General features: G+C 38.4%; 1 protein-coding gene across 5 annotated transcripts in view; it reads left to right on the top strand.

Annotated features, from left to right (window-relative positions):
* WWOX (WW domain containing oxidoreductase) overlaps window positions 1-27,834 on the top strand; it is a 550,369-nt gene that overhangs the window by 340,348 nt on the left and 182,187 nt on the right. The window contains exon 9 of one of the 5 annotated variants that reach the window (XM_080410744.1): window positions 1,604-27,251. The exons of the other annotated variants lie outside the window; for them this stretch is intronic. Within the exon in view, the coding sequence (XP_080266870.1) occupies window positions 1,604-1,675 (72 nt within the window). The 3' untranslated portion in view covers window positions 1,676-27,251. Of the gene's footprint in view, window positions 1-1,603; window positions 27,252-27,834 lie in introns of those variants that run through there. 5 annotated transcript variants of the gene reach the window in all.

Genomic DNA, 27,834 nt, shown 5'->3' with positions numbered 1-27,834 from the left:
AAAATGATATGAATTTAATCAGAAATAATGCCAAAGGCTACCATATTTTGTTGTGTCTACTTTGCAGAAACTTTGGCAAAACTGGTACTGGTAGAATGAAAATCAATTTCAATTTTTGAATCTGGCAGAGAATAACATTGCCTCTAGCAATTCATTGAGGTTTATGGTGACGCTTCCCTTACTGCTATAGCCAGTCAAAAACCCAGGAAAGAAATGGCAAAATATCTGCTATATCTCTTATTCAATCTAAGTATAGCAGAAGCATTTGCAAAGATCTTTTTATGTGATTGTAGAAAAATCTCTCTCTTCGTTCTTTATCTCTCGCTGTTATAAAAGTTATTTCTCAATTCGGTTGAGATGTATTTCTCCTCACATATGAATAAGGAACCCCACATACAGACCTGAACATTTTTAGAGCTGGTAAGCTGCTTCTAAAATTCACCTACTGGGAAGCCTTGAAGGAGAAGAAAGGAAAACAAATATTAAATTAGGAAGTATATAAAAAGCAATCCAAATCAATATTTTGCTTCAGTCCAGACAGTAAAAGATAGGGTCCTGAGCCCATTCTCAGCACAATCATTCCAAGTCTTCCTACGATGCCAAAACAAGTAGCTTTGGCGAGCGTAGAGCTAACTAACCTACATGCAGGCACTCTTTCTGTTGACAGGCTTCTCTGAATGGAGCACTGGGACCCTAGTTGTAAACAGGTGCTAAAATCATAGTAAAATAGCTTTAAAGGGGAAATTTCTTTCTGCAGTTTATAAGGAGCAGTAAGAGCTGCAGAAAGCAGTCAGGTTCTACTTTATCCACTCACTTTGCCTCAATCCCTCACCCTAATTAATTAGAGGGAAATATGCCTTCCAGAGAAGACGAAAGTACATTTGGGATTTTCATCAGGAAGTCATAGCTCTTGTGGTTAAAAGGGGAAAGATTTGTTGTTGTTGTTTTAAATATTAAAAATTTTAAATGTGATTCACTAGTACTTCATTTTTATCATTAGTACCAATTCTGCAGTGCTAAATGCTGTTGATAATATTTAAGTTTCTTTATGTAAACATAATTTTTGATTGCAGATTCCTAATCAGAACTAGAAAAGCCATGTGCTTCAATCATTTTTCCCAAAGAGCTCCTGGAGATCAGATTCATCTCTGAAAATGCTGATTAGTCGGGTTTCATTACCTCCTTTCAGAGTATTCAAATGTCAGAAAAAAAAAAAAAGCGCAAAATAAAGATGAGAGTATATAAATGAAAATTAGGTGCATTATTCAATTAAAAGAGCTTATTTCTCTCATTTTCTAAAAAGCTTTTACCTTAGCAGCTTCCTGCAGTTGGACCCAGTGTATACCCGTGCTGCAGCAGTGTGCTTAGACTGTGTGTAAGCATGAGGTTTCTTCTGAGCGGTACTCACCGTATATGCCATAAAATGGGGAGCAGCTTAGGTGATTACTATGTCACACTGCGTAATCATTGTTTAATTGGGAAAGAAGATGCTTGTGAAATTTTGTTAGCCTAATCATCAACAGTCTGATCCAAACTCCTATTGTTTTTTTAGGAGTGAAGATGAGCTCCATTCTTAATCTTAGTTTTATTTTCCATCTTTTAGACACAATTGCAAGCAGTCATCCCAGTGGCTGCGAAAGCACTGAAATATGTAGATGGCTGCTGCAGAGAGTGACTTCCTAAGCTGTGATCTCAGCATGCGGGTTCTGCAGGACAGACACATGTCGTAACAAGTCCTTGTGTAGTTGCTAGCGTAGCAGACACTCGTCACAAGGGGCCTTTGGACGCTGCGTTATACAATGACGCTCGTGGAGCCAAGACTCAGTGTCACTGTTCTTCCCTCCAGCAGCAGGTACCCATCAAAAGGCAGCAGTGGTAAAGTAAGTTTATTAATAGCACAAGCTGAATGATTGGACTATAGCAAAAACAGGGGGGGAAGACATGTTCATTTAATAGTCAGTATTCCTTTCCTTTGGTTTGATCAGCAAGATCTTCAGGGGCGGACTGAAGCACGTCCACTAGGTGCCCTGTGCATCGCGTAGATGTGGTACTGAGGTGTCACCACGAGTTTGCTGCAGGGATGCGTACTAGCAGCATGTTTCATCTGTAAACTCTCCATTGCTCACCGGTATGCTGCAGAAACTGTAGGTGAAGCCTCAGCCCAGCATATATGCAGAGGGATGTTTTATGCTCTGTTCTGTATCCCTTTTCTTTCATCCTTCTGCAGAGTTGATCATAGGATATGGTGATGTTTCGGTGTACAGTAAAATATAACCCATACACAAACACAGAGCTAGTTTCATGGTTAGTGAAAGAATACATCTTTTGTAAGAGTTTTGTAGTGGAAGATTTGTAATGCACTGATTTTTTTAACCATGTTTTTTCAAGTATCATTCATATTACTAATGTGTGTGTTACTTCTAAAGGCTTGACTCGGCAATGTTCGCGTCTTCCAGATTTCTTGCCACCAATGTGCAGCTGTGATACAATGCAAGGTCACATTTATGTCATATATGTAGAAATAACAGAAGTTGCATTCAGTCTGAATTAACATAATGTCTCCTAAGATTTCAGTGGGGGAAAAAAAAATCTCAGCATGATCTTTTAACACCAGAATTCAGGAGATGCCTCCAGCACGGGCTCTAGAAGCACTTGATTACAGACCTGGTCAGTGAGAACTCTCTGCACTTGGATGCTATAATCTTTTTTTCCTAATCATTTTGCCACAAGTCAGTATTTAGTGCAAATGATCAGATGAGTTGTTTTTTCTGTTTTGTTTTAGTAGATCAGGTTTTTAAGATAAAACTGGACACAGATGCAAGTTTGTAATACATACAACATTAAACACTATCAAATTTCTTTGTAACAAAGTAGTGTTTGTTTTCTTTCTCCCTGCAGCTTGGTGAAGTTTACAGTTCCATGTAGCATTGTGCATATACAGAATTTTCCTTAGGATTCAGCTGGCCTATTAAGAGCAGATTGTGAGAGAAGAGAACATGTGCAGTTTCCAAATCCGCTAGACTTTGTACCCAGGTCTGCAGAGCAAATCAACTAACACTTCTGTAAAATTAAAGAAATAACAGCTTTTTCATCTTTACAAGAAATTAATGAGTGAGTAGATAAAGTAGGGGACAGAAGATCAGTTGCTTTTCTAATTTTATAAAGGCTTGTGGTTGAAAAATATAAACACACAGCCTGCTGGCCAGGTAGCTTGTTGTTATGTTGGGGGTTTTTTTCCACATCAGTGATAATCTTCAGTCCTGCAAGTTAGTAAAACCAAGACCACTTGCCATAGCTATAAGCTATCAATAAAAATTAATGTACCAGAGGGAATTGAAAGGAAAAAAATGTACTTAAGTGTTCAGGGCCATCGAGCCACCCATGCATCTCTGCAAGTGTATTCTGGCGATAGAGCTGTTATTGTTGCCATGGGCTGCCATTTAATGTTATTTTCCTAAGTAAATGCTTCTGTGCTCTGATCAAGGACATTGGCATTAAACCAAGACAAGTCTTCAGAAAAAGATGGTGCTGAATGGTATTGAATACTGTTCAACCAGACCTGGTATCAGAAGATAACTGAAGCCCCTCTCCTTTGAAAATCAGTTCAAACACAGGTTTAAAATCCTTTCAAGAAGAGAAGAGTCCTTCTCTTTTCCTCTTTCTCTTTTTTTCTGAAATATTATTCAGGGTTTTTTTTTAAAGAACGACAAGAGGAATTAAAAAAAAAAAAAAAGACTGGGATATATGCACTCTAAGGTGGTTTTAACTGAGAAGAATGGGAATATCAATAACAAAGCCAAAATCCCCCCCCCCAAATATATATTTCTGGGATGTTTTTTTTTGTTTGTCTGCCTTTCCAATAGGTTGATTGCTGTTAAACCAAGGGCCTCCCCTGTTAACTACATCTCCCTCTTAGTTTTTTCTGGGGGAAGATGGTCATGGGTCTGTATCCAGCCTTGAGTGCTGATGCCAATGGTGTGGTTCTGTTCAAAGGGAAGGGACAAGAGGTGTATAGTCACCCCCAGTGTATAACTATATCGAAGTCAAGGATTTTCTGCTGAGAAGGACTAGCATTGATAGCGTTGTCTGATCGTTTTGGCTAACATTCTAACTGTACTGTATTTGTCAGCCAAGAGAGTACATTTTAAACAAGGAGTGCTGCTGGGTTGTCCCCTGGCACAGCTGAACCCACATGTGCTAAAAGAAAAGAGGAAAAAAAGACATGGAAAGAGTGTTCGTTTGCAATGATCTGTGTACAGGAGCTGTACGCAAATGTAGAAAAACAAAGTCCTGTAGGAAGTAAGCTATCCCCCATGTCAATTTTGCCATCGGTCTACAATCTCAATTTCTTCCTCAGCATGATTATTGTATTAAACTGTTACGTTTGATTCTTTTGTAGTTAAAGCACTAAAAGTACATTCATACCCTTAAAGTAATAAAGGGCAGAGTCTGTGCCCCAGGGGCCTGACACCATCACTTTGGGTACGGTGCACTCTGTGGCTGCAGCACAGAATGCTTTTGGGTACATGGTAAAGAGAAATGGCATTTACCATCATCATTTACCTGTACGAAGGGTCTGTCAAAGTGAAACCTTGTGCTTTTTGCTGCAGGTGTAAGAGAGCAGCAGGGTGCAATCCCTGTGCACATTTATTTTTTAAATCAAACTTTGTTAGCCCAGAACTTAGTAAGGAAAAAAAGGAGGATGTTACAAATGAAAAGGCTGACCTGGCTTTTTGGTGTATGTTATTGATAGTATATAGACAGTCACACTTATTTGTAAATCTTCCAGGGAATAATACTTGTTTGAGCCATTCTTCAGGGTTATTCAGCATGTTTTGGTCCTCCACCCAGCTTCCAGTCCGATATCTACCCTTTACTTTTAATGGTGGCGTTTCATGTGTGGCAGTTCCTCATAAAAAATGCCCATACAGGGTCAGACCAGGGTTCAAACCAGCCTAGTACACTTCTCTGGCAAATGACAACAGCAGAAGCCATAGGAAGAGGTGAAAAATCACCAAATAGAGAATTTTCTCCCAGCCTCTAATAACTTAATCAATCATTTTTTTACTTATAAACTTTTAGCATCCACAGTGTCTTGTGAGAGGGATATAACAGCTTAACTTCATATTGCATAAATAATTCAGTGACTGACTTGTTTCGAGCGTGGAACCTGCTGGTGCTATCTAATGGCACCAGCTCCTGTACTGAAAGAGGCAGCCTGTCCCTATTCACCCTCTCCAAGCTGCTCATAATTTTGTAGACCATAAGAATGTCTCTGGTCAGCTGTCTCTTTGTGAGGAAGAAGATCCAGAATTAAATTGTATATAGAAGTCACTCCATAGCAATAATAATCTTTTTTTGTCCTTCTCTGTAAGTTTCCAGTGCTGTGATAATTTTTCAAGATGAGGGTACCAGATATTCACACAGTTTTCAAGATGCAATCAGGTTGTTGGTTTATACAGTGGCATAATTATCTTTTATTTTCTTCTCTGTTCCTCTCCTAATAAATCTTGGCTTCTTATTTCTTTTTTAATTGCTACTGAGCATGGAGCTGATGTTCTCACAGCACTGCTATAACCCCAAGATCTTGCTCTTGTATCCTAAGAAGTTCAGTGCAGCCGTGTTAAGTTGCATTTATTTTTTCTCATGTGCATCACTTGACATTCATCTACATTTAATTTCATCTGCCATTTTATTGCCTAGTTACTGAGCATCATGAGATCTTTCTGCAAGTCTTCACAGTCAGCCTTCATCCTTGCTGGTGTGACTAGTTACACTTTTTTTTCCAGCAGTGGTGAGGAGGGAGGGGAAAAAATGGAAAGGCAACTGTAGACTGTGCCGCATGGATGCAAACTATTTAGAGTGAAATCCAGTGATCCCCACTAGAGGCAACGTGATTAATGGAACTGAAACCTCAAAAAAATGGTCTTGCAACTACATTTTTAATGCATAATATTTGTGTGAGTTTGACATTCAGCAAAATGCTTTCTCTCATGCCTGGTTTGAAGTTAAAAATATAAATGGAATGTCCTAGATTTTATTTATGCATCTAAAGTCGTTAAGGAGGTAAAGGAGAAATGAGAGATAGGCAGCCCAGATTACCTATCTCCAAAGTACAGTCCCATCATTTGCTGAAACTTCTCCTGTTGATTGAATCATTCAAAGTTGGGTTGATTTTGGTAATTTAGAATTATATATATTTTCATTGAGTAAGCAGATGTTTGTTTCATTGTCCAAGGAAGAAGTCATAATGTTTACTTTGTGATCTTGGAGGGATCAGCATAAAAATGCATCTCTGTCATGCACACACACAAATACACACATTGCTGGCAATGGATTTCCTAGTACCAATTTTAGCTAATGTTGCAGATTATGAATAATTGAAAAATGTAGTGGAAATGAATTTTGTGTGAGCGATATCTAATGAATATTTGGGAGAATGTCTGAACTGTTGCTTAAAGGCTTGCCACACTGCTCTGTGTACAAAAAAAGACCTGCAGACAGCTTACACTGAAATTTTGAAAATCCTAGGGAGAAAGAAGTTTAACGGAAAGCTTTTACAACTGTATGAGTTCCACAGCATTGAATTAAGTTAATAAATGAGAGCTTAATATCAATGAAAAGTAAATGCACGTCTGGATTTTGCAAATCTCAGCATTCCATGGCATTAGAAACTCTCCCTGTCAAATGTGATGTCTTCAGTGGAGTTTTTAAGGTATCTCTAAAATTGTGTACATCAAAGGTTCAGTATTGTTTCATTACATTTTATTTTAAGTGAGGGAAAGTGCAGTTGCATTTGGAAAAAATACTCCTCTTTGTCATTCTAAATTGAGAAGTAGGAGTGAAGATAACTAGGATTATAATAATCAGAGTTTGTAGCATTTTAACAATGTGAGGTACCCAGTAAATTTGGGGTTTTTTCCTTCAGTACAGTGAAAATCATATGATTTGCAAGTCTTTGTAGATGTTTTTTTACTCTTTCTATGAGGAAATGTTTACTCTGATTGTCTCTAATTTAGAAATCTTTATTTTTCACTTGTCCAATCATTTGTATTGAGTTAAAAGTAGCAAGTCAAATTGACATTATCTACACAATATAAGATTTAGCTTTTGCTGGTGTAGTTAATTCCCCCTTACTAACCATCCCCTTTTCTTTTTCTTTTTGCTCTTGATACTCAAATTGAGGTCTTTTGTCTGTCCTCTTAGCTCTTACCTTTCACACATTAAATTTCATTGCCAGCACTCTGAAAATCCAAATAGCTTATGCCATTTGCACTACCATCATCAACCTTCTCTGTAACCTCAGAAAAGTCAAGGAGAATAGTTAGGCGGATTTCTCCTTCTTAAATCTCTACCAGTTTTTTTCTATTATGTTACAAATATGTGTTCCTTTCTACCTTGCCTGTCAGAATGGCTTTCAACTGTTTTCCTTGCTAATGTTGACAAGGTGATTGACTTGCAGATTTCTATAGCAGTTTTAGACCTTTACAAAAAAGTGAAAGACTGCTGTTGTATTCCACAAACTTTTTTTTTTTTTTTTTAACTGCTTGAACTTCAATTATTATTTGTGGCCTACAGATCTTTGACAAGAATAAATCTTAGAGTATCTAGTCTGACAGACTCAATTTTTATTTTGAATTGCCTCCTACTTCTCTAGTAGTAGGCACTGTGGTAATTATATACATAGTCAATGGATGACAGCCAGGATATTGTTATTGTAGTCTTTCATTTAGAGAAAGTATTAATTTCATATTTCAGTTGTTTTACATGCTGTCAGGGTATAATTCTTTTCTTGATTCTAGAGCACTGAAAAGTAAAAGTTCTGGGCAGTTCTGCTTCAATTCTTTAGCCACATCTGTTTTAATTGTTAAGATTTTATTTCTCTTTATTGATGTCACAAAAGTCTGTAGGGCTTTATCCTGCAGAATTTTTTTTAGTATGCTCTTGTAAGTCTTATATAATCAATTTTGATGAAAGTCTGCAGTTTGTATTGATTATCGTCAATGAATATTTTTATGTTTGTATTTAAAAATGAAAAAAAAAAGTGCCTATGGGTGATAGTTCATTAGCTTATAAATATAGTATAACTTCCTGCATAATTACAGGTTTTGATAATTTTATAATGCTTTTTTGCTTATTTTCCTCTGGATAATTTTCAAAGTACTATTATTCCCTCAAGAGATGTCTAAGAGGCAGAATTTCTGGCTATTAAAGATTTGCCATCCCACAAGCAGCAGACTGAGAGTGCCTTCAGGTTATTTATAACTGGATTTTATCTCAGAAAATTAACTAAAGATAAACCAAAATTCTAGGGGAAAATGCCTTAAACATCTCATATATTATGCTATGCTCAAACAGCTATTTTAATTTTAACAGCCTGGCAAGCCCAGTGGAACTCTTTTTCTGGTTTTGGGCACAAAATAAGATAACACTTTTTTAATTCCTCCAGGAGATCATCGAAGCGCACTTAAAGTGGAGGCATAAAATATGAGTTTACAATGTGATATATTTAAGCTTCACATGTTAGTTTAATTGATTTTCTGTGTTTGCTAGTCCTGAGAGCCCCAGAACTCCTAATTTGCCCTTTAAAAAACACTAGTACATTTTCAAAATGTTGTGTTAGCAGGCAAGGCCGTGTCGATCTGTTCTACGGAATGTTCCGCCGCGCCCCGGTTCCCCTAGTGCTACAACCCTTGCCTGGCCACCAGCACCCTAGCTTCTGCCAACCCTTCAGCAGACACACAGCTTCACATGCCTGCAGAATCCCGCTGCTCAGAGCGGGCCACACGCGCAGATTTCCTTGTGCATCCGATGCGCGTTGCCAAATCGGGGATAGAATCTGTTAGCTGCGATTTGTGGGTGGGCTTTTGGGGGGCCTTTGGTGCGAGCAGGGGAAATGAGCCTGCCGAACACAGAGCACCTCAGCTGGATTGCTTGTGAAAATTTAGGGGTCTGACGTGATTAAGCTTAAAATAACAAACTCATTTTCTTTCTAGCACCAGTTATGTTTGAACTTAGGTCTAGAGGGGTGAAAGTTTATTGCAATAATTAATTGTAACTTACAGTACAATTGGTGTTTAAAAAAAGAATGGTAGCTGTAAGGCATGTTTTAATCTTCCTTCAAGGAAAAAGGGCTATCAGATTGCAAGGGCTAAATAGTTGCAGTCTCTCAGTGTGCCTTGTAAACAGAATGGCGAGAAAGGGGGTTTCACGACAAACTTGTAAACTATGATTATTAACACCTTTTCTTCACGTTTATAATAATAGTTTATATTAATAGTACCTTGCATTTATGATTATATAGTTATGATGCACAGTTGGGTGACCTTTGCAAATGGCAAAACTATTAATGATTTCCTCTGGCTTTTGCTTTTTATTGTTCACCTATGTGAAGTAGAATACGGACTATAATGGCTAGGGTAAATAAGGATAAATAAGTAAACAAGATAAATAAGTATATCAATGTTGTCACCTAGCAGAAACATCTTAACATTTGCATTCAGGCTTTTTAGGCTTAGATACTACAATTAAAGAAACTGGCTTTTTGTTACAGGTTATGGAACATAAACTGATACACACACACACATTTTTATATATAACATGCAGCTTGAATGGGAAGTTTCCCATAACATCTTGACAAGTTTTAGTCAAGCAAGATTGTAAACTGTTACTGTATGGATTTGTTTGTACAGCCAGAGTACATCACTTCTTCAAGACAAAAAATAAACTGACTTTGAATTTTGGTTGAAAATTGCATGAAGAAATTAGTGATCACATTATCTGCCCATTTAGACTTTGTGCCTTTAATAAGTGGAATGGTGGCTAAAAAAATATGGCTCAGTGTTGATTTCTGCCATCTGTATTTTCTTTCACAAATTATCTGGTCCTATAAATATTTGAATAACTTCTATTCAGAATAAACACTTCCAGTTTAGCACAAGAACACACTTTGGCTCTTGAGATCATAACAATTGAATAAATTAATATTGATTTGCTAAGAAAATACTTCTTCATCTAGTAAAATATCTCCTACTGTAGTCTGGAACAAATTTAAAAGAATGAAAATAGTTCTTGTCCGTTTTTCTAGTGAAAGTCATTATGGGTAGCATCGCACAAAGTTCATGGGCTGTACATTTGAGAATATAGATTACATAGAAAATTTCCTGGAGATGCAAGGAAGGGAAAGTTAGCTATGCATACAGATTCAAACTGAACCCTAATATATATAAACCCCAAATTTTTAAAGAATTCTTTAGAGGTGGGCAATTTGGTTGGCCGGAACAGTGTGGTAGACCACTATTTTGAGGTGTCTGCTTGCCATTAACAGGATTTATCTACATGGCATGAATTTACAAGATTTCCAATTGCTACTAACATTTGTTAGAAAGAGGAAAAGTTACTTGTTTGAATTCCTGAAAATTAAGGGTTTTTTTAACTAAGCATTGCGATTTTGTACACGAGAGTCTGTCTTGTGTAAACTCTGTGAGTTCCACACTGTGCCTCTCAGAGTGAGGTGAAACACGAGCCAAGACAACCCACCATGGGTAGGTGAGGGTGTCCACCCCAGCCCAGGAGGAGAGGTCACCCTGGCACCTGTCTGCTCGCAGGGCGAGAAGAGAACAGGGCTGTCCCGGCAAGCATGCACCGGAGCTGTGGTTGGAGAGCCTCAGCACTGCCGCACGGTGTTGTATAGCGTGGTTCCTTCAGGAACGGTGGTACCGATGGGCAGTGGGCGAGCTGTAGATCAGGAGGTAGCAGCCTCACTGCATGTGCGCAGACCACCCGCACCATAGGATGCATAGGTCCGGAGCATGGTGATGCCGGGTGCTGGTACACAGGGAAGACATCAGGCCTTAGGTCACAGATTTCCAGATATCCAGCAGCCCAGCTTCTGCTCCAGGTAGGCTGTCTGACAGCCTGAAGTCTGGAACGAATAGCTACATTATTTTCCACAATGGAAAAACTTTGCAATAAAAGTGCATGTCTGTGGGCACCTGGCCATAGGGTCAGTCCCAATGTGTGTGTACAGGACATGGGTCACTGCATAAATAAATGTGGTCAGCTTTTCAACCGACTTCGGGAGTCCCGAGAGATCCCAAGAAAAATTACACCTTAAAAAGGGATTTGGCAATGCCAATTTCTTTGCAGTGTGCCGGTCCTGTGATCCCCCAGGTTCAGGACTGGAGGCAGGTGCTCTCTTAGTTGGCACGGGTCAGCTCTCAGGTAAAGACAAAAGAGGAATGAAGAGGCCTTCAGCAAATAAACACACAACTAAATGTTATTGTCAGTTTTACAGGTATGTGTCTCTCTGGCTAATTAATATGGGTCTTTATAAACTTTGGCCGTGCTTTTGTCCTTCAAGTCATACACAAATACTCAGCATATCCAGTATTTGCATTTGACTCAGACCTCTGAAACGTCACAGTTTTCCATTTTTCACTGAAAAAAAGAAAAAAGAGAAGAGAAAAGAAAGAAAGTGGAAAGAAGGAAGGAACACACAAACCAAAATAAACCTGATATTTCATTTGCATTTTCCTGATAGATATTGAGTTCTTTCCATATACTTGTACATTAAGGGTTTTGCTGAGTGAGCTAGGACACTGTCTCTTTAAGTGTTTAACAGTAATTGGTTCATGTCCTGGTGTTCATTGAAAATCCTAGACATTTCATGGAAAATCTTCTTAATGAGGGAATGAATTTTTCATTCACATTAGAAAGCTCACTCTGACAAACAATTTCTAAATAAAACTTTGGCGACATGACATCCCATATTGGACTTGACAAAGAGGACAGGTGCATTAGAATAAAACTGTATGGCGATCCTTCAAGCTGTCAGCCATGAATATTTTATTTCTTAATGAATCATCTTTGTGAAATGAACTTTCTTGTTGTAGTGTCAGTGCCATTTACAACAAAAAACCTGCTCCTTTTAAAAGGTGAACTCCTTAAAGATGCTGATGCCTGCATAAAATACTTAACCCTAGCCAAGTTATTGGGTAAATTTAATAGTGGTGGGTTTTTTTCCCAAACTGTTTGAAATATAGTCTTACACTACCAGGTGTGATGGTCAGACACAACCTTTTGCAGTTGCGATTTTGTTAACAAAGCCAATATTCAAGGTAGATTAGCAATGAGGTTGATCCATGGGGCATAGGTTTTGTTATTAAAAAGCAAAGCATACTTGCTTAATTATTGTTCTGGTGTTTATTTTAATTTTAGTGGTATATTAGACATATTTAGTACTTCTGAATAATAGTAGATTTATATTAAAGACCTTATATAGGAATATCATAAGTCTAACAGACAACAGCCACTTACACCATCTTGTATCACTGTTCCCTACCATGCACACAGCATAAATCATAGGCAGTCCTAGCTGGTATTTTGGGGGGTTGTTTTCCCCAAAGGTGTAAAGCGGGTGCTGATTGCAATGGGTGTGGAGGGTGGACAGTGCATGCATCCTGGAGCGCTGGCCTCCCAGTATCCAGGTGTTTCGTGCTGTCCCCAAACTGCTTGTTTCTTTATTCTAAGAGAATACAAATGTCAGATCAGTTTATTCTTCCTCACAGTTTGTCAGAGCAGATTTAAATGTACGGGTTTTGCTAACAATTTTACATTCATTGAGTTATCTTAAAAGCATATATGTTTCAGCATTTTCCTTTTGTTCTGCGAAAGCAGCTTGATTTGGATTCTCTGGGGAAAGCTCAATTTTTATTGATATTAAAAATACCCATTTGATTGCAAACCTCAAAGTGGACTAGATTCAATTTAATTTACATAATGGTGTCTTCAGGGACAAAGATTGCATGTCCTTTGTGGCATTAGTTTGTGGATGTTTGTTCCTCGCATGCGTCAAGTTCAAATTACAGGGTTTGTCATTTTACTCATAGGCTAAATGTTTTGGCTTCGGTAGATATGATTACACCCATCGTCTTCGTAGTCCCTGACCTGTGCCCTTGCTGATACTGGATATACACGATGTCTTGCCTGCCCGTGCTCCCATCTAGCAACCTAATCTCAATGGAAAGACTCCAACAGATGAGGAGTATAGTCCTCCTTCAGTGCGTTTTTTTTATTACCTCCTTATTGTGTTCCAGTTTCTTGCTTTCCATGCTGGACTTGTATCCTGTATTAGCTTTCTTTCCAAACATCTGTGCTTATTAAGGAAAACTTCCTCAGATTCTGCTCTTGTTGAAGTCAGTAGCATCCCTTCCCACTGTCTTTAACTGGAGAAAAAATAGAGGCAAAAGCTGTTTTCGGAATGCGTTTATTTACCTTAGCATTGACTGTTCACATGTCTGCTTCCATTGCATTTTTAAACGGCCTATAAAGTTTGCTGAAGCCTTCATGGGAAGACCTAGAACAGGTTTGCCAGACTTCTCAAGAAAGCGTTAAGACTATATCCTTGAAGGCTCCGTGTTTTCAAGTTGCTGTTTGTACGTGAAGCCTTACATGTGCAGGAAGCATTTATCATCAGTAATTAGTAACATCAAAAAGGAGGTATTCTGGACCTAATGAAATCAACTGAAGTCCTTGAATGGGGTGTCTGCTGCAGACTTTGGAGAACTAAATGTGTACTCCCGTGCTTTGAAGTGGTTTTGCTGTATTACTGTTGTTTCTATTCCGGCAGCACCTAAGGGTCAAGTCATTTTTGCTTTGCTGAGCACTGTAGAAGTGCACACCCAGAGTAAAAAGGCAGTTCCTGGTTTGAAGTTTGCAGTCCACACGTGTGACTGGGGGCCACTGATGCACTAAGTAGACAGCAGAGCACAAAGAAACGACGATACAAGGACAGATAAATCAGAATGGTCAGCAGGTTTCATCAGGCACCAACAGCCTAAATATTCCGTCTGTTGACATGACAGCAAAGGAGAATTTCTAAAAGGGATTTAAGGGTGATAAGGAGATAGTTCTGTGTATGTATGAGGAAGCACTTCCTAATCTCAGAGGCAAGGTGGAAAATTGGAAAAAGTGCTTCCAGTAGATACTGGAATCTGCCATTGTGAATTGGGTGAAGGCGGGAATCAGCCTGTACTGAGGACTGATATGTGGGAGAGTGGAGGAATATGCTGTGAAGGACTTTCCATTCTCATCTTGAGATGTTGTAATGTATTTTATCGGGTTGTTAAGAGGGTCCCATCCTAGGCTGGCCGTATGAGAATTGCAATTCACTAGAAAGGTACTGGTCTTCAAAATTTCTATTGATTTAAATGGGAGTTAATGTGTGTAACAACTTCAGGATCAAGGGGCAATGATGATAACTTAATCTTCTTTCCCATATCAAATAAAAATCTTAGTTTTTTAAAGCATTCTTGCTTTTCTCTTGAAATTATCAGACTGTCTTTATCCTTCTTCAGTTTCTAATTTTGCTTTCATTTAAATCCACTTTTTTCAACAGCCTAGCAAGTGCTAATCAAATAAACTTTAAAAGATTGCTCCTGATTAAATTATTTCTTAATAATGAGTTCCTGTTACCAGGGAATACAGAGTTAAAAAGGTGATATCACTAAAATTAATTAGCATAAGACATGCTGGACTGGTAGAAGTGACTGGATCTTAATCAATAGCAATATGATTACACCCATGCAGCAATTATAAATTATTTAAAACAGTACCCCTAGGTTACTGACTAGTTGCCTTTAAATTAAATTCTCTGTCAATAATTGATGCAAGGAATTAATGTGAGAACACCTTCAGTTACTGAAACTTTTTTAAGGTGGCATAAAATATTGAACTGTTGCCTGTCATTAGCAGCCATCCTGTCTCTTTTGCGCAGCATTGTTCTTTACTAAATTGGTCAAGAAGGACCTCCAGAGCATGAAAGATGACTAATGATTCTGAATGCTGTGCTCACTCTTCTTCTAAGGACACTGAGACTGAGAAATATAAATTTCATGTATGAGAGGAAGTAGAAACTGTTGAGACCGGTAAAGCTCCTGAAGCTTTGAAGCAGTGAAACAAAATATGTTCTTGCGTGGTTTTTGGATTTCATTAGATGAGGAGGATAAAAGGAAAAGAGTCTGGAATGTGCCGGTGTGTAGGTGGTGTTCAGAAGACTGTTGATTTGTTCGGAGTGGCAATTTTCTTCCTGCAAAACACACCGTAATACCCACTTATAGATGAGTTTAACAGAATTCCTTCTCTCCTTTTCCTTGGTATACGTTTCTTATCTATGGTTTAGTGTTTTGTTGCAGGTGGGATACATGTGATTTTACTTCTTTCAAGGAGAGGAAAGAAAATTTAATAATTGCAATCTTAGTAATATCAGAGAGGAGGGTGCCACACTTCAGTGTGTCTGTTGCTGAGATCAGTGGTAATCTCAGTGTGCACTGGAAGAATGTCCATATGTGAGATTTACATAAAAATTTGATCACTACTTCTGCTAATGATTGTTCTTTTTGCTATGTAGACAAAAAAAATTGAGTACTTTGGTAAGCATTTCCTAGGTTAATGTGGCATACTTTTAAGACAGTATGTTTTTAGAGAGCACCAATTCCCATGTATATTTTAAGATGCAAAAAGAAGGTGATTCTAGAAAATATCAGGATACTTACAGTGACATGATTCTTGTAAAAATCTTACATTTGAAAATATTATGAAATCATAAGATTTTAGCTTATATAAATCAGAATTATTGTCAAGGTATTGCCATAAATTCACAGAAGCCAGGAAGTTCAGTGATGAAGCCTGGAACTGGGAGACGACGTTTGCTCCTACTTTTTGGCTTTTGCTTGCTTACTGTGGGAAGCTGGCAAAGCTACATTGACATGTGGACACAGCAGAAATAATTCTAAAAGAAAATCACTCTTCTTGACATCCTTTTCTCTTCCAATTTCCTCTTGTTTTTCACTTTGTGTCCAACATACTCTGTTATTCTTACTGCTGTTATAAAGTATCTCTTTTTAAGTGCTGCTGCAGGGATGAAGACTAGTATCATGCTACATAAATTACACCTTTATTTTAAATATGTGTATCAGAACATCAGTTTATGTAGTAGCACTCAAAAAATTACACTTTGGGGAATTTATTAAATAAAGGGACACCAGAATTTTCTTCTTTTTTTGTTTGTAACAGCTGTAAAAATTATGTGTCAATGAAGCTTATTATTACCAGTGAAAGGCTTTTGGTATATGTTGTGGATAAATATGGGTCATGGATGAGGAAAGTGCTAGAAAAAAGGAAAATTGATCTACCTATTTGCAGAGTTTTTTAATGGTGCAACAGAGATATATTGAATGTTTACTCATTATAATATAGTAATTCTCATTTTCTAACCAGGTTCCTTTGACAAGGTTTGGGGTTAATGTAGTGAATGCAATATTTAGGTCAGTATTTCGGGGGGGGGGGGGGAAGCAAACCAAAATCCAGATTATGCCACAAATTCCATAGGATGGGGAAAGGTACTTCTTGTCACTCTTTGAAGCCTTTGGTCTAGCACTCTTACAGCTGTTTCAGCCCCTCTGCATGTTCCCAGTAGGTCTTCTGGATCTTGATGGTGGTACAGAAGAGTGGAAATCATGAAGGGAAAGACGTTATGAGGTCTAGAAATTTATAATTTTAGGTCTGGTGGAATTTGCCTCCACTCTGAAATTGCGCTTTTTAACATAAATGTTAAAATTTAGGAGCACAGTAACAGTTCAGCACTATCAATGAGTCCTACCCAGATAAGCAACTGAACCAAAGAGAAATGGAGCATAAAAAGGCAGTGGTCGAGTGAAGAAATCAGGAACCTGTGACTTTCATATCTCTCTCCATGCTACTGAATCACTACATCGCCTCGGGCGGTTCAGTTCCATTTCTGTGCCTTGCTTTCCTCATCTATGAAAAACAAATGGTAATGCTGCAGGGGGTGATGGGAGAGTTATTTGGTTAAGAGCTAGTTAGTGTTTTGAAAGTGTAAGGCTAACTTTGTTACCTTGCTTATCACTCACTGAAGGTACCTGAAGGATATTGCTTTAGTGCATAATTGGTCCAGGGTGCAGTGTATGTGCCTTTTTTATATTGAATTCTAGCAAAATTGAAATGACATTTATATAATTAAAGGCAGCTCACAAAATGCCTTATAGTAATAGGTTTAAACTCTTCATTAACAAAAAAGAAAGCAAACAAAAAGATTTGTGGAACCTGCTATTTGATATTTTTCATTGATTTTAGCTAATGTTAAATAAGAAACAAGGATCTGATTTGCCCACTGGTGTTCATAGTGCATGGTAAGAGTTTGCATTTTAACACATAGGAACCTCAGCTACTCCTGTGAGCTGACTGTGCTGACTAAATGTTTAGTCAGAGTTTCGGTCTAACTAAGCACTCCTGTGTACACAGGAAGACACTGTCTGTATGTTTACCTCAATAGCTAAAATTTCTGTGTCTTATAAAATAACTTTCATCCGTGTTCAATCCTCTTTTAGTAAAGCACATATCAAGTCAATGGACTACCTGCACAATGTCAACTCAGTAGCTGATGCCTAGTTTCATGTAGCTGAACAGTCCCAGTGTAAAGGTTTGTGGTCTGTTTATAGAACTACTTATTCTTTTTCTCTTCATATGCACTTCTTTTTGCTGTTTTCTTTCTATTAAAAGACTAACATCCTGTGCTGGCTGTAAAGCCAGCTAAGATTTCTTCTCACTAGAGTGCAACTGCAGTATCTCCCTCCAAAAAGGATTGCGACATCTCCGCAGTTTAGTGACTTGGAACTTTGTCTTCACTTGCTCATTTTTCTCTTCAGTCCTTTGGCACTTGGAGAGTGGGAATTTTAACAAATGGTTAGAAATCCTCAGTTGTGCATTGGCCCTAACTTTTATGCAGGAGATTTTGCATATATAACTCTTATGCTGATGAGCAGTTGCTCATTTTATGGATTTTTAAGCAAGCATGGAAAATATTTCAAGTTAGGTAAAGATTTTGCTCGTCTGAAATATGAAAAATTTCACTACTTTCATCCTTTCTTTCTGTATTTTCTTTCACCTCAACACATAAATTGCATTTCCTTTGGGAAACCAAAATGAGCTTGAACTAGGAAGCTGTGTTTCAAAACATTAAATAAAAATATATTTGAACAAGAAAATAGAAACATTAAAGAATAAAAATTAAAAGCCCCATAAATCCCAGTTCATCCCTGTCCACTCCTGCTGAGCAAAAGATGACCCCAAAAGAAATGCAATTACTGAAGCAAAACGGCTATTCATTTCACTGATGTTAGACCAAGTGGAAAATAAAGTCTTAGGAGCTGTTTTGGTTTTCTTTTTCCTGTTCTTCTTTGGGTTCACTGTACTTGGTAACAGATAATACATAGTTTTGAAGACAGCCTTCTATCATACAGTTTGGATTAACGTTAAACTTCACCACAATCTGAAAATTATCATTTTTTTCTCTGCAAAATTGGTTAGTGTGTCCAGGATACATTACTTTGGCCGGCTCAGGCATCATGCTTGCACAAGCTACTCAAGTATTTCTTCTGCCTGACTGATTCTGTGGGAAGATGTGAGGGAGGTGGAAAATGCCATGTTAAAGTAGGATGAAATGAAATTAGAAAACAGAAAAAAGCCTGATTGAAACTATGTATGACAAGTGTTGTTTCTGCTTTTAAGAAACGTAAGAGATCAACCTCTTAGACCTCACAAAGATCTCCAGTTTTCCATGCCAAAGATGTTTTGAGAAATCGATGACTAAATTTGTCCAGGATTTGTAGTTTAATTCTCAGAATTTTCATTGACAATCTGATTAATGGGTTATTTCCGTTTTTCGTCTATCTTAAGTTAGTTTTACAAAATATACAAAAAGCATACTGTTCTGAAACAGGGTTACGTGACTAAAATGAAAGCATATGTGAACTGCAAAATCCTACGCCTATCAATACCGTGGCTTCAACCATATTCTTCCCGTAATACTGTGCCTGTGTTGGTTTACGAGAACACGTATGCATATATGTACGTGTGCGAGAACTTGTGTGTGTTATGCATCAATGTTATTGCCCTTCATGAAAAAAATCAATATGCTTTGCTTGAATTGTTTCCATAATGATTGTAGATTGGTGTTAATGTGTAATATCCGGGTTTGAAAACCACATTTCAAGGTCTGATAAATTTGCCAGAGGTAAAAACATACTTAAAAGGGTTATTGACTCCCCTGATAAAAGTAATAAACAAAGTCTGTAAAATTACCATTATTGTTTTTCTTGTCTAGTTTTGGAATCAAAATGCAGTTGTGCATTGGTTTAGGAAGTGACCATTTGTAAAGTTTGAGATGAGAGAGAGAGAGGAGCTACCATTAATATTCATTTTTGCTTTCACTGCACCTTAAGCACCCCTCCACGAAAATAGCTAATTATTGCCCTGTGAAGCAGGTGGTGTTTTTCCTGCTTTTCACACAAGGAAAACAAGTCACACACAGAGCAAGGGCTGTCTCATGACAAGCGTTTCATGCCTGTTGTCGTCAGCAAGATACTTGTTGATGTTTCAGAAACACACTTCTGAGCTTGGAAAGGGAGCAAATGATTCCAGCAGCGCTCCAAGGTACAAGTGTTAAAGGCTCTGGGGGTACCGGGCCCTTAGCTGGTGGGGCACAAGGGGCTCACGTCCTTGTAGGTCCCAGCTGGGCACTAGACAGCACTTACTTCACTGGCCATGGATCGTCGCATGTAGTGCAAGGGCTCTCTGCGTGATGGAGGCGTTTTGGGGGCAGGGGAAGGTCCGGGGGGGGGGGGCAGACAGTGGCTGTCCCCGCTCTCCCTGAGGTTCAGGGTGCTGCCCTGGGACACTGGAAAGCTGCACATGAGATGGAAAGGCCTTCCTCCACTTTGTCCTTAAAAACCTTTCAAAGTCTAAGGACCGAAAATGTATGAAAGTCCCCTCCGGCACTGTGCTGAGCCCATCCTGTCTGTTCTGGATGGGGTTTGCTCCAAGCTGTTTAAGCACCTCATGTAGCCTCAGGAAGTTTGTGCTCACACAGAAGGAGCCCCTGATAGATGCAGGGTGACGGGGGGCTCCTACAAGATAATGCAAATCCCTACCAGTTGTCGTGTGGGTCTGCTGCACTTTCCAGCTGACAGCACTAAAACACAGCCCCGCAACAGCCCCTATTTTCACAGCTGTGCAAACATCCTTGATGACATTTTCACTGATGCCATGGAAAGTGCTGATGGTTTGTACACCACTGAAATGTGGCGAACGGGGTGGTGGCAGGGGTGGCATCAACAGTTGTTGCCAGAAAAAAGCAGGAGGGGAAGAAGCATTAGTGTCAATATTTTAAAGAGGATTATGAAATAGGAAGGAAAAAAGATAACAAAAACTTAAAAAATTCTCTTGCCATTACCCTAAGGAAGGAAGGTGTGGGGGAGGGGATACTAACCAAACTATCCATTCCTCTTCGTCCAAGATGTATGACTTTAAATTAGCTTGAATCTTGTGGGTCATCCCCATAAATACTTTTACCTCTCTCCTGGGCAGCTGTAGATACTCAAGCCTGACAAACTTACAAAAAGCGACGGACAGCAAAACTGTTTTTGGCCTTCAGATGGAATCAAACCTTTGCTTAAAAGAGAAAAAAGGGAGATTTTCACTGACCGCCTTCTGGGCGGCCCCGCTTACATGGCATCCCCAGGCTCACAGTGCCTTGGGCTCGTGCCTCTCGCTGGGTAGCCCGGAAAAACGTACCATGGTTTGGCACCAAGCGCGAAGCAAAGCTGTGTTCCCATGGGGAGAGGTTGCCGACTCGCTGCACAGCCTCCTCACCTAGTCTGAGCTACTCATTTTTTTTTAAATCCAGGGCTTCTTGGCTGCTTCTGGCGTGTGTTGATGGCAAGTTTGTGTTTTGCTGTCGATCCAGGTATTAAAGCAGTGTTCATTCCTGTGTGCCTGTGGTCTCATAGAATTACAAGTGAACTAAAAATAGAAACAATTCCTACAATATTTGTATGGAGCAAAGAGAATTTGGGGTTGACTTTGTTTACTACACTTTTGTATTTACTTCCTGATGAATGTTGGAGGAACTGGGCTCGGTGGTCTGTATACTCACAAAAATGAAGCCTGAGTGTAGTTTAATGCAGTTTCAAATTGCACATTTAGTTTTCATATGACATAATTCAAGCTTATTGATTATTTGTATAATTTGTCTGATCTGAAAGGACAAGGGAGTACTGCATGACTGATTTACATAACTAGAGTGAACTGTAAAGACTTGCAGGTGAAATGAATTGAAAAATTTGTGAATAATTCTCATCAAATAAGTCTGAGAACACAAGTAACAGTTTGCTGATGATTTCTGAACAGAAGTAAAAGAAGGGTTCAGAAAATTAATCTGTTGGAAAGTTGGGTTTAGCCCTATGTAGAAGACTTGTTGCTGTACAGTAGGGAAGCTACTGGAGAATATTTTCTGGTAAAATGATAAATCTGTGCTGTGGATGGCATAAAAGAATGGTCATATTTGTATTTAAATGGACCAAATAAATCTTCAGTTATATCTCCAAACTTTTCAAGGAAGAGCAAAGAAACAGTGTTATATTTACTTGTGGTAGAAATATGAAGAAGATTCAGAAAGGAGCAACAAGAATTACGTGAGATGGGAAACGTTGTTTTGTAGGTATAGCTGCACAACTTTCAATCTGTTTAACTTACCAGACGTACAGCTGGGAGGTGATCAGATCACCATCAGTAAGTACCTACCAAGGAAGGTTTCTGAAGAACTGTTCTTTCACCTCAGGAAAACAGAATATGATCCAGTACTAGAAGCTTAAGCCAGACATACACTGAGGGGACACAGCATTTTTAACGATAAAGACAAATAAGCATTAGAACAACCTATGGTTTATTTACTTTTCAGAATTCAAACGTCTTTTGAAACCCTGTGGGAAGTTGCAAGTTAGGTGCAATAGTCACTTGGTGACATTCTGTGGCCTTTTGTGAGAATGGGAGAGGATTTTCCTGGAGATAACTTTTCGTCCTTAATACCTGTGAATACGGGAACCAACAAAAAGGATACTAAATAGATCTACAGGCCAGCATAGGGTGGGTTTGTGTGTCTTCATTCTGCAACCTGAGCAATTCCAGGGCTGAAACTACTAGTGGAACCTGTTATTAAACTATAGCCAGACTGGGTGACAGATGTATATAATAATAATAAACATTCCCCTTTGTCTCAGTGTGATTCAGAGGTCATAATGTTATCCTCATGGCCATACTCTCAGAGGTGATCATTCCTGAAAGCGTAAGTGTGGCCAAGGACCAAAAGGAGCATTGAAGGGCAAAAAAATGGCATTTAAACACCATCTCTCTGAGATTAGTTACGATACCCGCAGTGCCAGGAGATGAACCAGTCGTGCTACAACAGAATTGCAATGTCAGTGGGGAAAAAAATACAAGCTATTTATTCCTACCTAAAACCCCCCTAGCTTCCAGGGAGTTTACTGCACCAAGAGAGGGACAGCATGGATATATACTGTTCTGTGCTCTCCTGGCACCGAGTGAGAGCTGGGAGTGGTGGCACCATATGGCCTGTTTATAGCCTGGGCTCCAAGAGCTCTGGAGACCGTGAGAGGCCCCATTCCCCACAGGGCTCTGCCTTCTGAAAAGGTGCCCAGTGCCCAAAGTCAACTCAGATCATGTCCCCAAGCCCCAGCACGCAGAGGCAATACTCTCAGCACGGCAGGTATGGCAGGGAGCCTTTTTTTCCTTCCCTCTGAATACAGCAGAGAATTGTGTTAGGCAGCAGACACATGAAAATCTAACTTTTTGTGCTGCAGAAAGCATCAGTGGTATACTATAAGAGGTTTTAAAAAACCAGCAGCTGCTCACAGGATGCTCAGAAAATGGCCACTGACACTTTTGGTTTGATATTTTCTTCATTGACGCCACTTTCTAAACTGACTTACTTTTTAAATATTTTTTCCCTTTAATATTCTGCATCTCCAATTTTAAAGTTTAAATAGACCTATTCTTTCCCCAAGGAGTTATGTGCAAACTAATATTAAGATTAAAATCTTTTATGTTTGTTCTGTAGCTTGAAACAGAAAACTGGTGCATAGTCTGTTTTATCCCACTGGCTCTCTAAGGTTCAGGTATTAACATAAATACAGCCCATTAACACTTGTTCCTCTCTGTCAGGACATAAATTAAGTCTGCAGGTGTTCCATGAAGCTTTACCCTTGGTACTAATTAAGCCTTGATAATTAGGTTTGTTAAATTCAGGCCTTTAAGCTTATATTCCCTCTTTGGGTTGCCAAAATGGGGATTTGCAATATACGAGTCCTGTTTCTGCAGGTTTTCTGGGGTTTTTGGTTTTGTTTTTGTTTTCAACAAAACCGCAGTCATAATAAACTCTCCTTTAGTTTGGTGGTTTAAGATTCAAAACCTGTGAAGAACTTGGATATCAGCTTGTATTTACATCAGAACATTTTCTTTTGCTGGCTTTTTGGCAGAGCACAGTCATTGTAGTGGAAAGTTTCCAGTCCATATGTTAAACACACAGATGCTTCGACTAGATAAATGATTGCAGTTCCAAATGAAATAGCATTCAGAAATGTACAAGTTGAGATTCTAAAATGATAATACTACGAAATATGTTTTAAAACAATAGAAGTTTAATTTAGCAAGCATCTCCCATATAGCAATAAGACTTTCCTTACAGAGAAAACAATATAGAAAAGAATACTAATCCCTTTGATTTTTGTCAAGTATTTTAAAAGGTTATGTTCACAGGTCATATGGTCTCAGTGCTAAAATAAAAAATAATAATTAAAGAAATCTAGTTCAAAGGAATCCTCCTGGGAATACGGTTATTTGTAACACATACACAGAACATTAAATAGTCTAATCAAAGTGGATTTTCTTGCCAGTTAATCTCTTCTCTTTTGTTTCTCCATAAATATATAGCCCATCAGATCAAATGTTTGATAAATGTCATTTTTCATCTACAATAAATGAAACCAGAGCTACAGCTCTGTTAGAGGTACTTTTCACATTATTCACTGCAATCATGCTAAGTTGATGCTAATAGCTTTAATGCTTTTTTAATCTATGGGATATTAAATAAAATAATATTTTTAATCAAAACATTTTTAAAAAAGGAAAAAAAATAAATTAATTAATAAATGCCATTAGAGACTTTCATCTACATTACGTTCTCATCCTTCATTTTATTTAGTGTTCTATTGACCAGAAAGGCACAATTAATCACTTTTAGGCAAGAGCTATATTTTTGGTAAGGAGAAGAGTTATATTCAGATGTAGTAGATAAACATGCAGTCAGTTTAACGTACCTAATGTCACTTCTTAATCTTATTTCGATTTCTAATAAGACATTGTTTAAAGTTTGAAGAAATCTTCAGTTAGCTCTCTCAAAAGAATGAAAATTACTTAGGTTGTGTATTTAGAGTGCTACAAAAAGGATTTAATATGGTATGGCAGGAAATAAGCATAAGGGTGTTGAAAGAGCATCTTTGCAGTATCCAGCGTGGTGTTCAGATTTTTTTCCCTCAGAATGGTTCTGCTATAAAAGAACCCCGCTGAAGGAGAGAAAAGGCAAAGTATATAATGATTATCATTAAAAGGCATTACTTCTTATTGCAGAAAATACTAATCTCACCTTGCAATTTACAGCGTTTCTATATTTATAATAAAAAATAGCATGATACATAGCATATATCATAGTAAATGTGTCCTAAATACTGAATGAATTGGCAGATTTTTAATGGTGGCCCCATTGAGGCGTATAACGATTGACAAAATACTGTAAGAGAGAGTATACTTGATAGATTCCACTTATTAATAGGTCAAAGTCATTAGGGAGATAATGTATGAGAGAAGCTATATTCAAGCCCTCGATGTTTTGACTTTTTAGAGAAAGGGAAGACTGTGAGACGGGTTACTGCAGTTCAAGCCTATAACAGCATTTAGAGTTTTTTAATTACTAACACTTCCGGTTCTGCAGCATTTTCCACGTCAAGGGGGAAGAAAAGACTTTGGTTTGGATATAGAATTATTGCAGTGTTTTTAAGAGTATGGGTACCAACAGCCAGTTATAAATCTGAAAGTTGTTGGAAGCATAAAATAAATCTCTTATTTCCTGTATCGGCTTGGCTTCAACTTTCACATTTGTGCTTCTAAAGCTTCCTATTTCAGCAATTCAGGAGGCTTTATTTTTTATCAGGAGCTTGCAGTTTCTTAGGTTACAGGAAAACAGTGCTTTCCCTTTTTCATGCCCCTCCGTCCTGCGTTCTCACTAGAAAAAAATTAGAAAACAGTCCCAAGACCTGGCTGAGACATGGCATGTGTCTGAGCAAGGGACCTTGCATGTTCATATACCCCACCTTCCATACAATAACTGGCGTTTCGCGTTATATTACTGAAAGTGTTATTAACGAAGCACAGAGTCATTGCTGATTAAATACCTCAAGGACAAAGACATGACAACTTTTTTCTTTATAGTGAAGTCTTATATTGTACATTGTGCAGCTCCATGTGGGAAGGGAAGACGCTGCAAGGGCTAAAAGGTGGATGGAAAGCTGGGGGTTAAGGCATTTCAAAATGTCAGGCAGCTTGTTATATTGCAGTACATCATTCTGTCCCTGGAGACCACTGCTGAGGCCTAGGCCAAAGCTATATAGAGAGCAGAAAATTTGACACGAGCTTCCAAATTTTCTCTTTAGCTCTCTTGGGCTGCAACCCATATGCCATGGTTAAACCATCAGGCTTTGCTCCACTGAGACCTTAGGACAAAGCAACTCAGTATTTCCTTTTCAGTGAAAGTGACTGCTGGTTTCCTTAGCAGAAATCTGTTTTCCCACCCACTGTCTTCTTAGAATGAAAATAGCTTATTTCCCTAAATAAAATATTTTCTTGAATTGCATACTCCTGTTTTCCTGTTCTTAACTTCTCAACTTGAATATTAGTGGAATCTAACAGTAGATTTTAATGAAATATAAAGGACATTATTTTCTGCATTATAAAACCGTTGTGTTTTCCAAAGAGGTGTATAATCACATCTGATGCAGAAGCAGCGTTCGTGGACATTCCTCCAAACCCCACATTCTCAGTTTCATTGCAATATATGCCTGAAATGTATGAGAGTGATTCTGACTACACATATCTGGGCTTTCATTTCACAAAAAAAACATCCAGTAACCCTATTCATAAGGGTAATCATTTTTTCCATGAGTTCTCAATCTCACGTGTTCAGTAGTTCGTTACTAAACGATGTAAATTTATTAGATTCTTGCCTAGTATAAGCACAATGAAAGAAGCAGCCCGCTTTTTTAGTTCTGCACATATAACCAAACATGTTGAGGTTTCTGTTGTCGTGTAATAGCATGATAATTTATTATTCCCGCTGCATGTATCACAGTTGTACAAGAGAAAGAGAACATGCCAAAATTGCTATTTGTGAGAAATTGAGTTATGGCCAAGTATAGTTAAATGTTGGGGCCAGAACCTCGTCTCGCTTCCCATAAAGCTGCTCTGACAAGCAGCTGAGGATTTTCGTAGTGTAAGAGAGTTTTCAGATGCTCTGTAGCTGGCAGCCGGCATGGTTGTAGCCCACTTCTGTGCACGCCTGGGTCAGAAGGATATAGCACATAAAAAACACATAAACCCCTTCTCTCACATGCCTGGGACCCAAGCCAGGCGGCGTGATGTAGAGGAGTGCAGGGATACCTATTCCCCATTAATTGTTGTGTCAAACATAACTTGGCAAAAAAGCCCAAGATCTGTGCTGTACTAAACCGTTTCACTGTCCTCCTGTCTTCCAGACTGACTGAATTTAGCATAGTTGGGTCATTTTTTATTTCATCCTTTTCTTTGAAGGATATTTGCATGAGTGTATGTAAGAAAGAGAAAGACCAGATGGCTAACAGGCTTTTTTTTTTTTATTTCAAGTGGGATCCTTGCAGTATTACTATTCTTATTAATCTTATTATTCTTATTATTACACCTACAAATTAAACATTGTTCGACTATTAGTACTAGTGTTGGTGTTCACATGCAGAGCTTTTGGAGATTTCCGAAAAGACCTACAAGAATGATGACAGCATTTATCCAACAGCAAACTAAAGAGCAGTGCTGTCTTCATGAAGGAAAGATTAAGATATCCCTTGTTGCAAACCCATAAGCACCTATATTTGGAGAAAACTTCTGATAGAAAAAGACTTTTAATCTAGTAGAAGGACATACTGTAAGACCAATGACTGGACTGAAGCTAGACAAATTGTAGTAGTGAGACCCTTTTAAAAAAAAAAAAAAAAAAAAAAAAAGACGACAAGAAACAGTGTAATTAAGCACTGTAACAACTTGCCTAGGAATGTAGTGACTTCTCCATCACTTAAGTCTTTAAATCAAGATTGAATGGCTTCCTAAAAGATATTGGTTGCAGCTCAACCAAAAGTTATGAGCCATGGGCTTGATGCGGGAATCCCTTGGCTAAATTCTGTTAAACAGAAGGTCATACTAGATGATCATAATGATCCCTTCAAGCCTTTAAATCTATGACTCTATTAATCTAGTCCAGTCATGAAAGTGTCATTTGCCCCCACAAATTTCAGATCTTTTGAGCGTGCATACATTTCAATGAACCAGCTTGGGTGGAGGCGACTCTGAAAACGTGTGCACAGCTCCTTCTGCTGAACATCTGCTTTAATGCCAACCTAAAGCATTTTCTTCTTAAAACTTTATTCCCAAAGGAAGTAAGCTGCCTATTTGTACAATATAAATGTGTGTTGTGTTTTCTTCTTAGGCACTGTAGCTGAGGTACATGAAATTGTATAGTTTAAATCACAGAAGGAGCCATTTATAATTCTTGTTCATTTTGTACACAAGTCCATGTGATTCCATTAGATATGCAGCACAGCC

This window comes from Falco punctatus (genome assembly GCF_963210335.1).
Source record: "Falco punctatus genome assembly, chromosome: 14".
In the NCBI taxonomy this organism is placed as follows: Eukaryota; Metazoa; Chordata; class Aves; order Falconiformes; family Falconidae; genus Falco; species Falco punctatus.
Note: the sequence above shows the minus strand (reverse complement) of the source record. Positions and strands in the feature narration are given on the sequence as shown.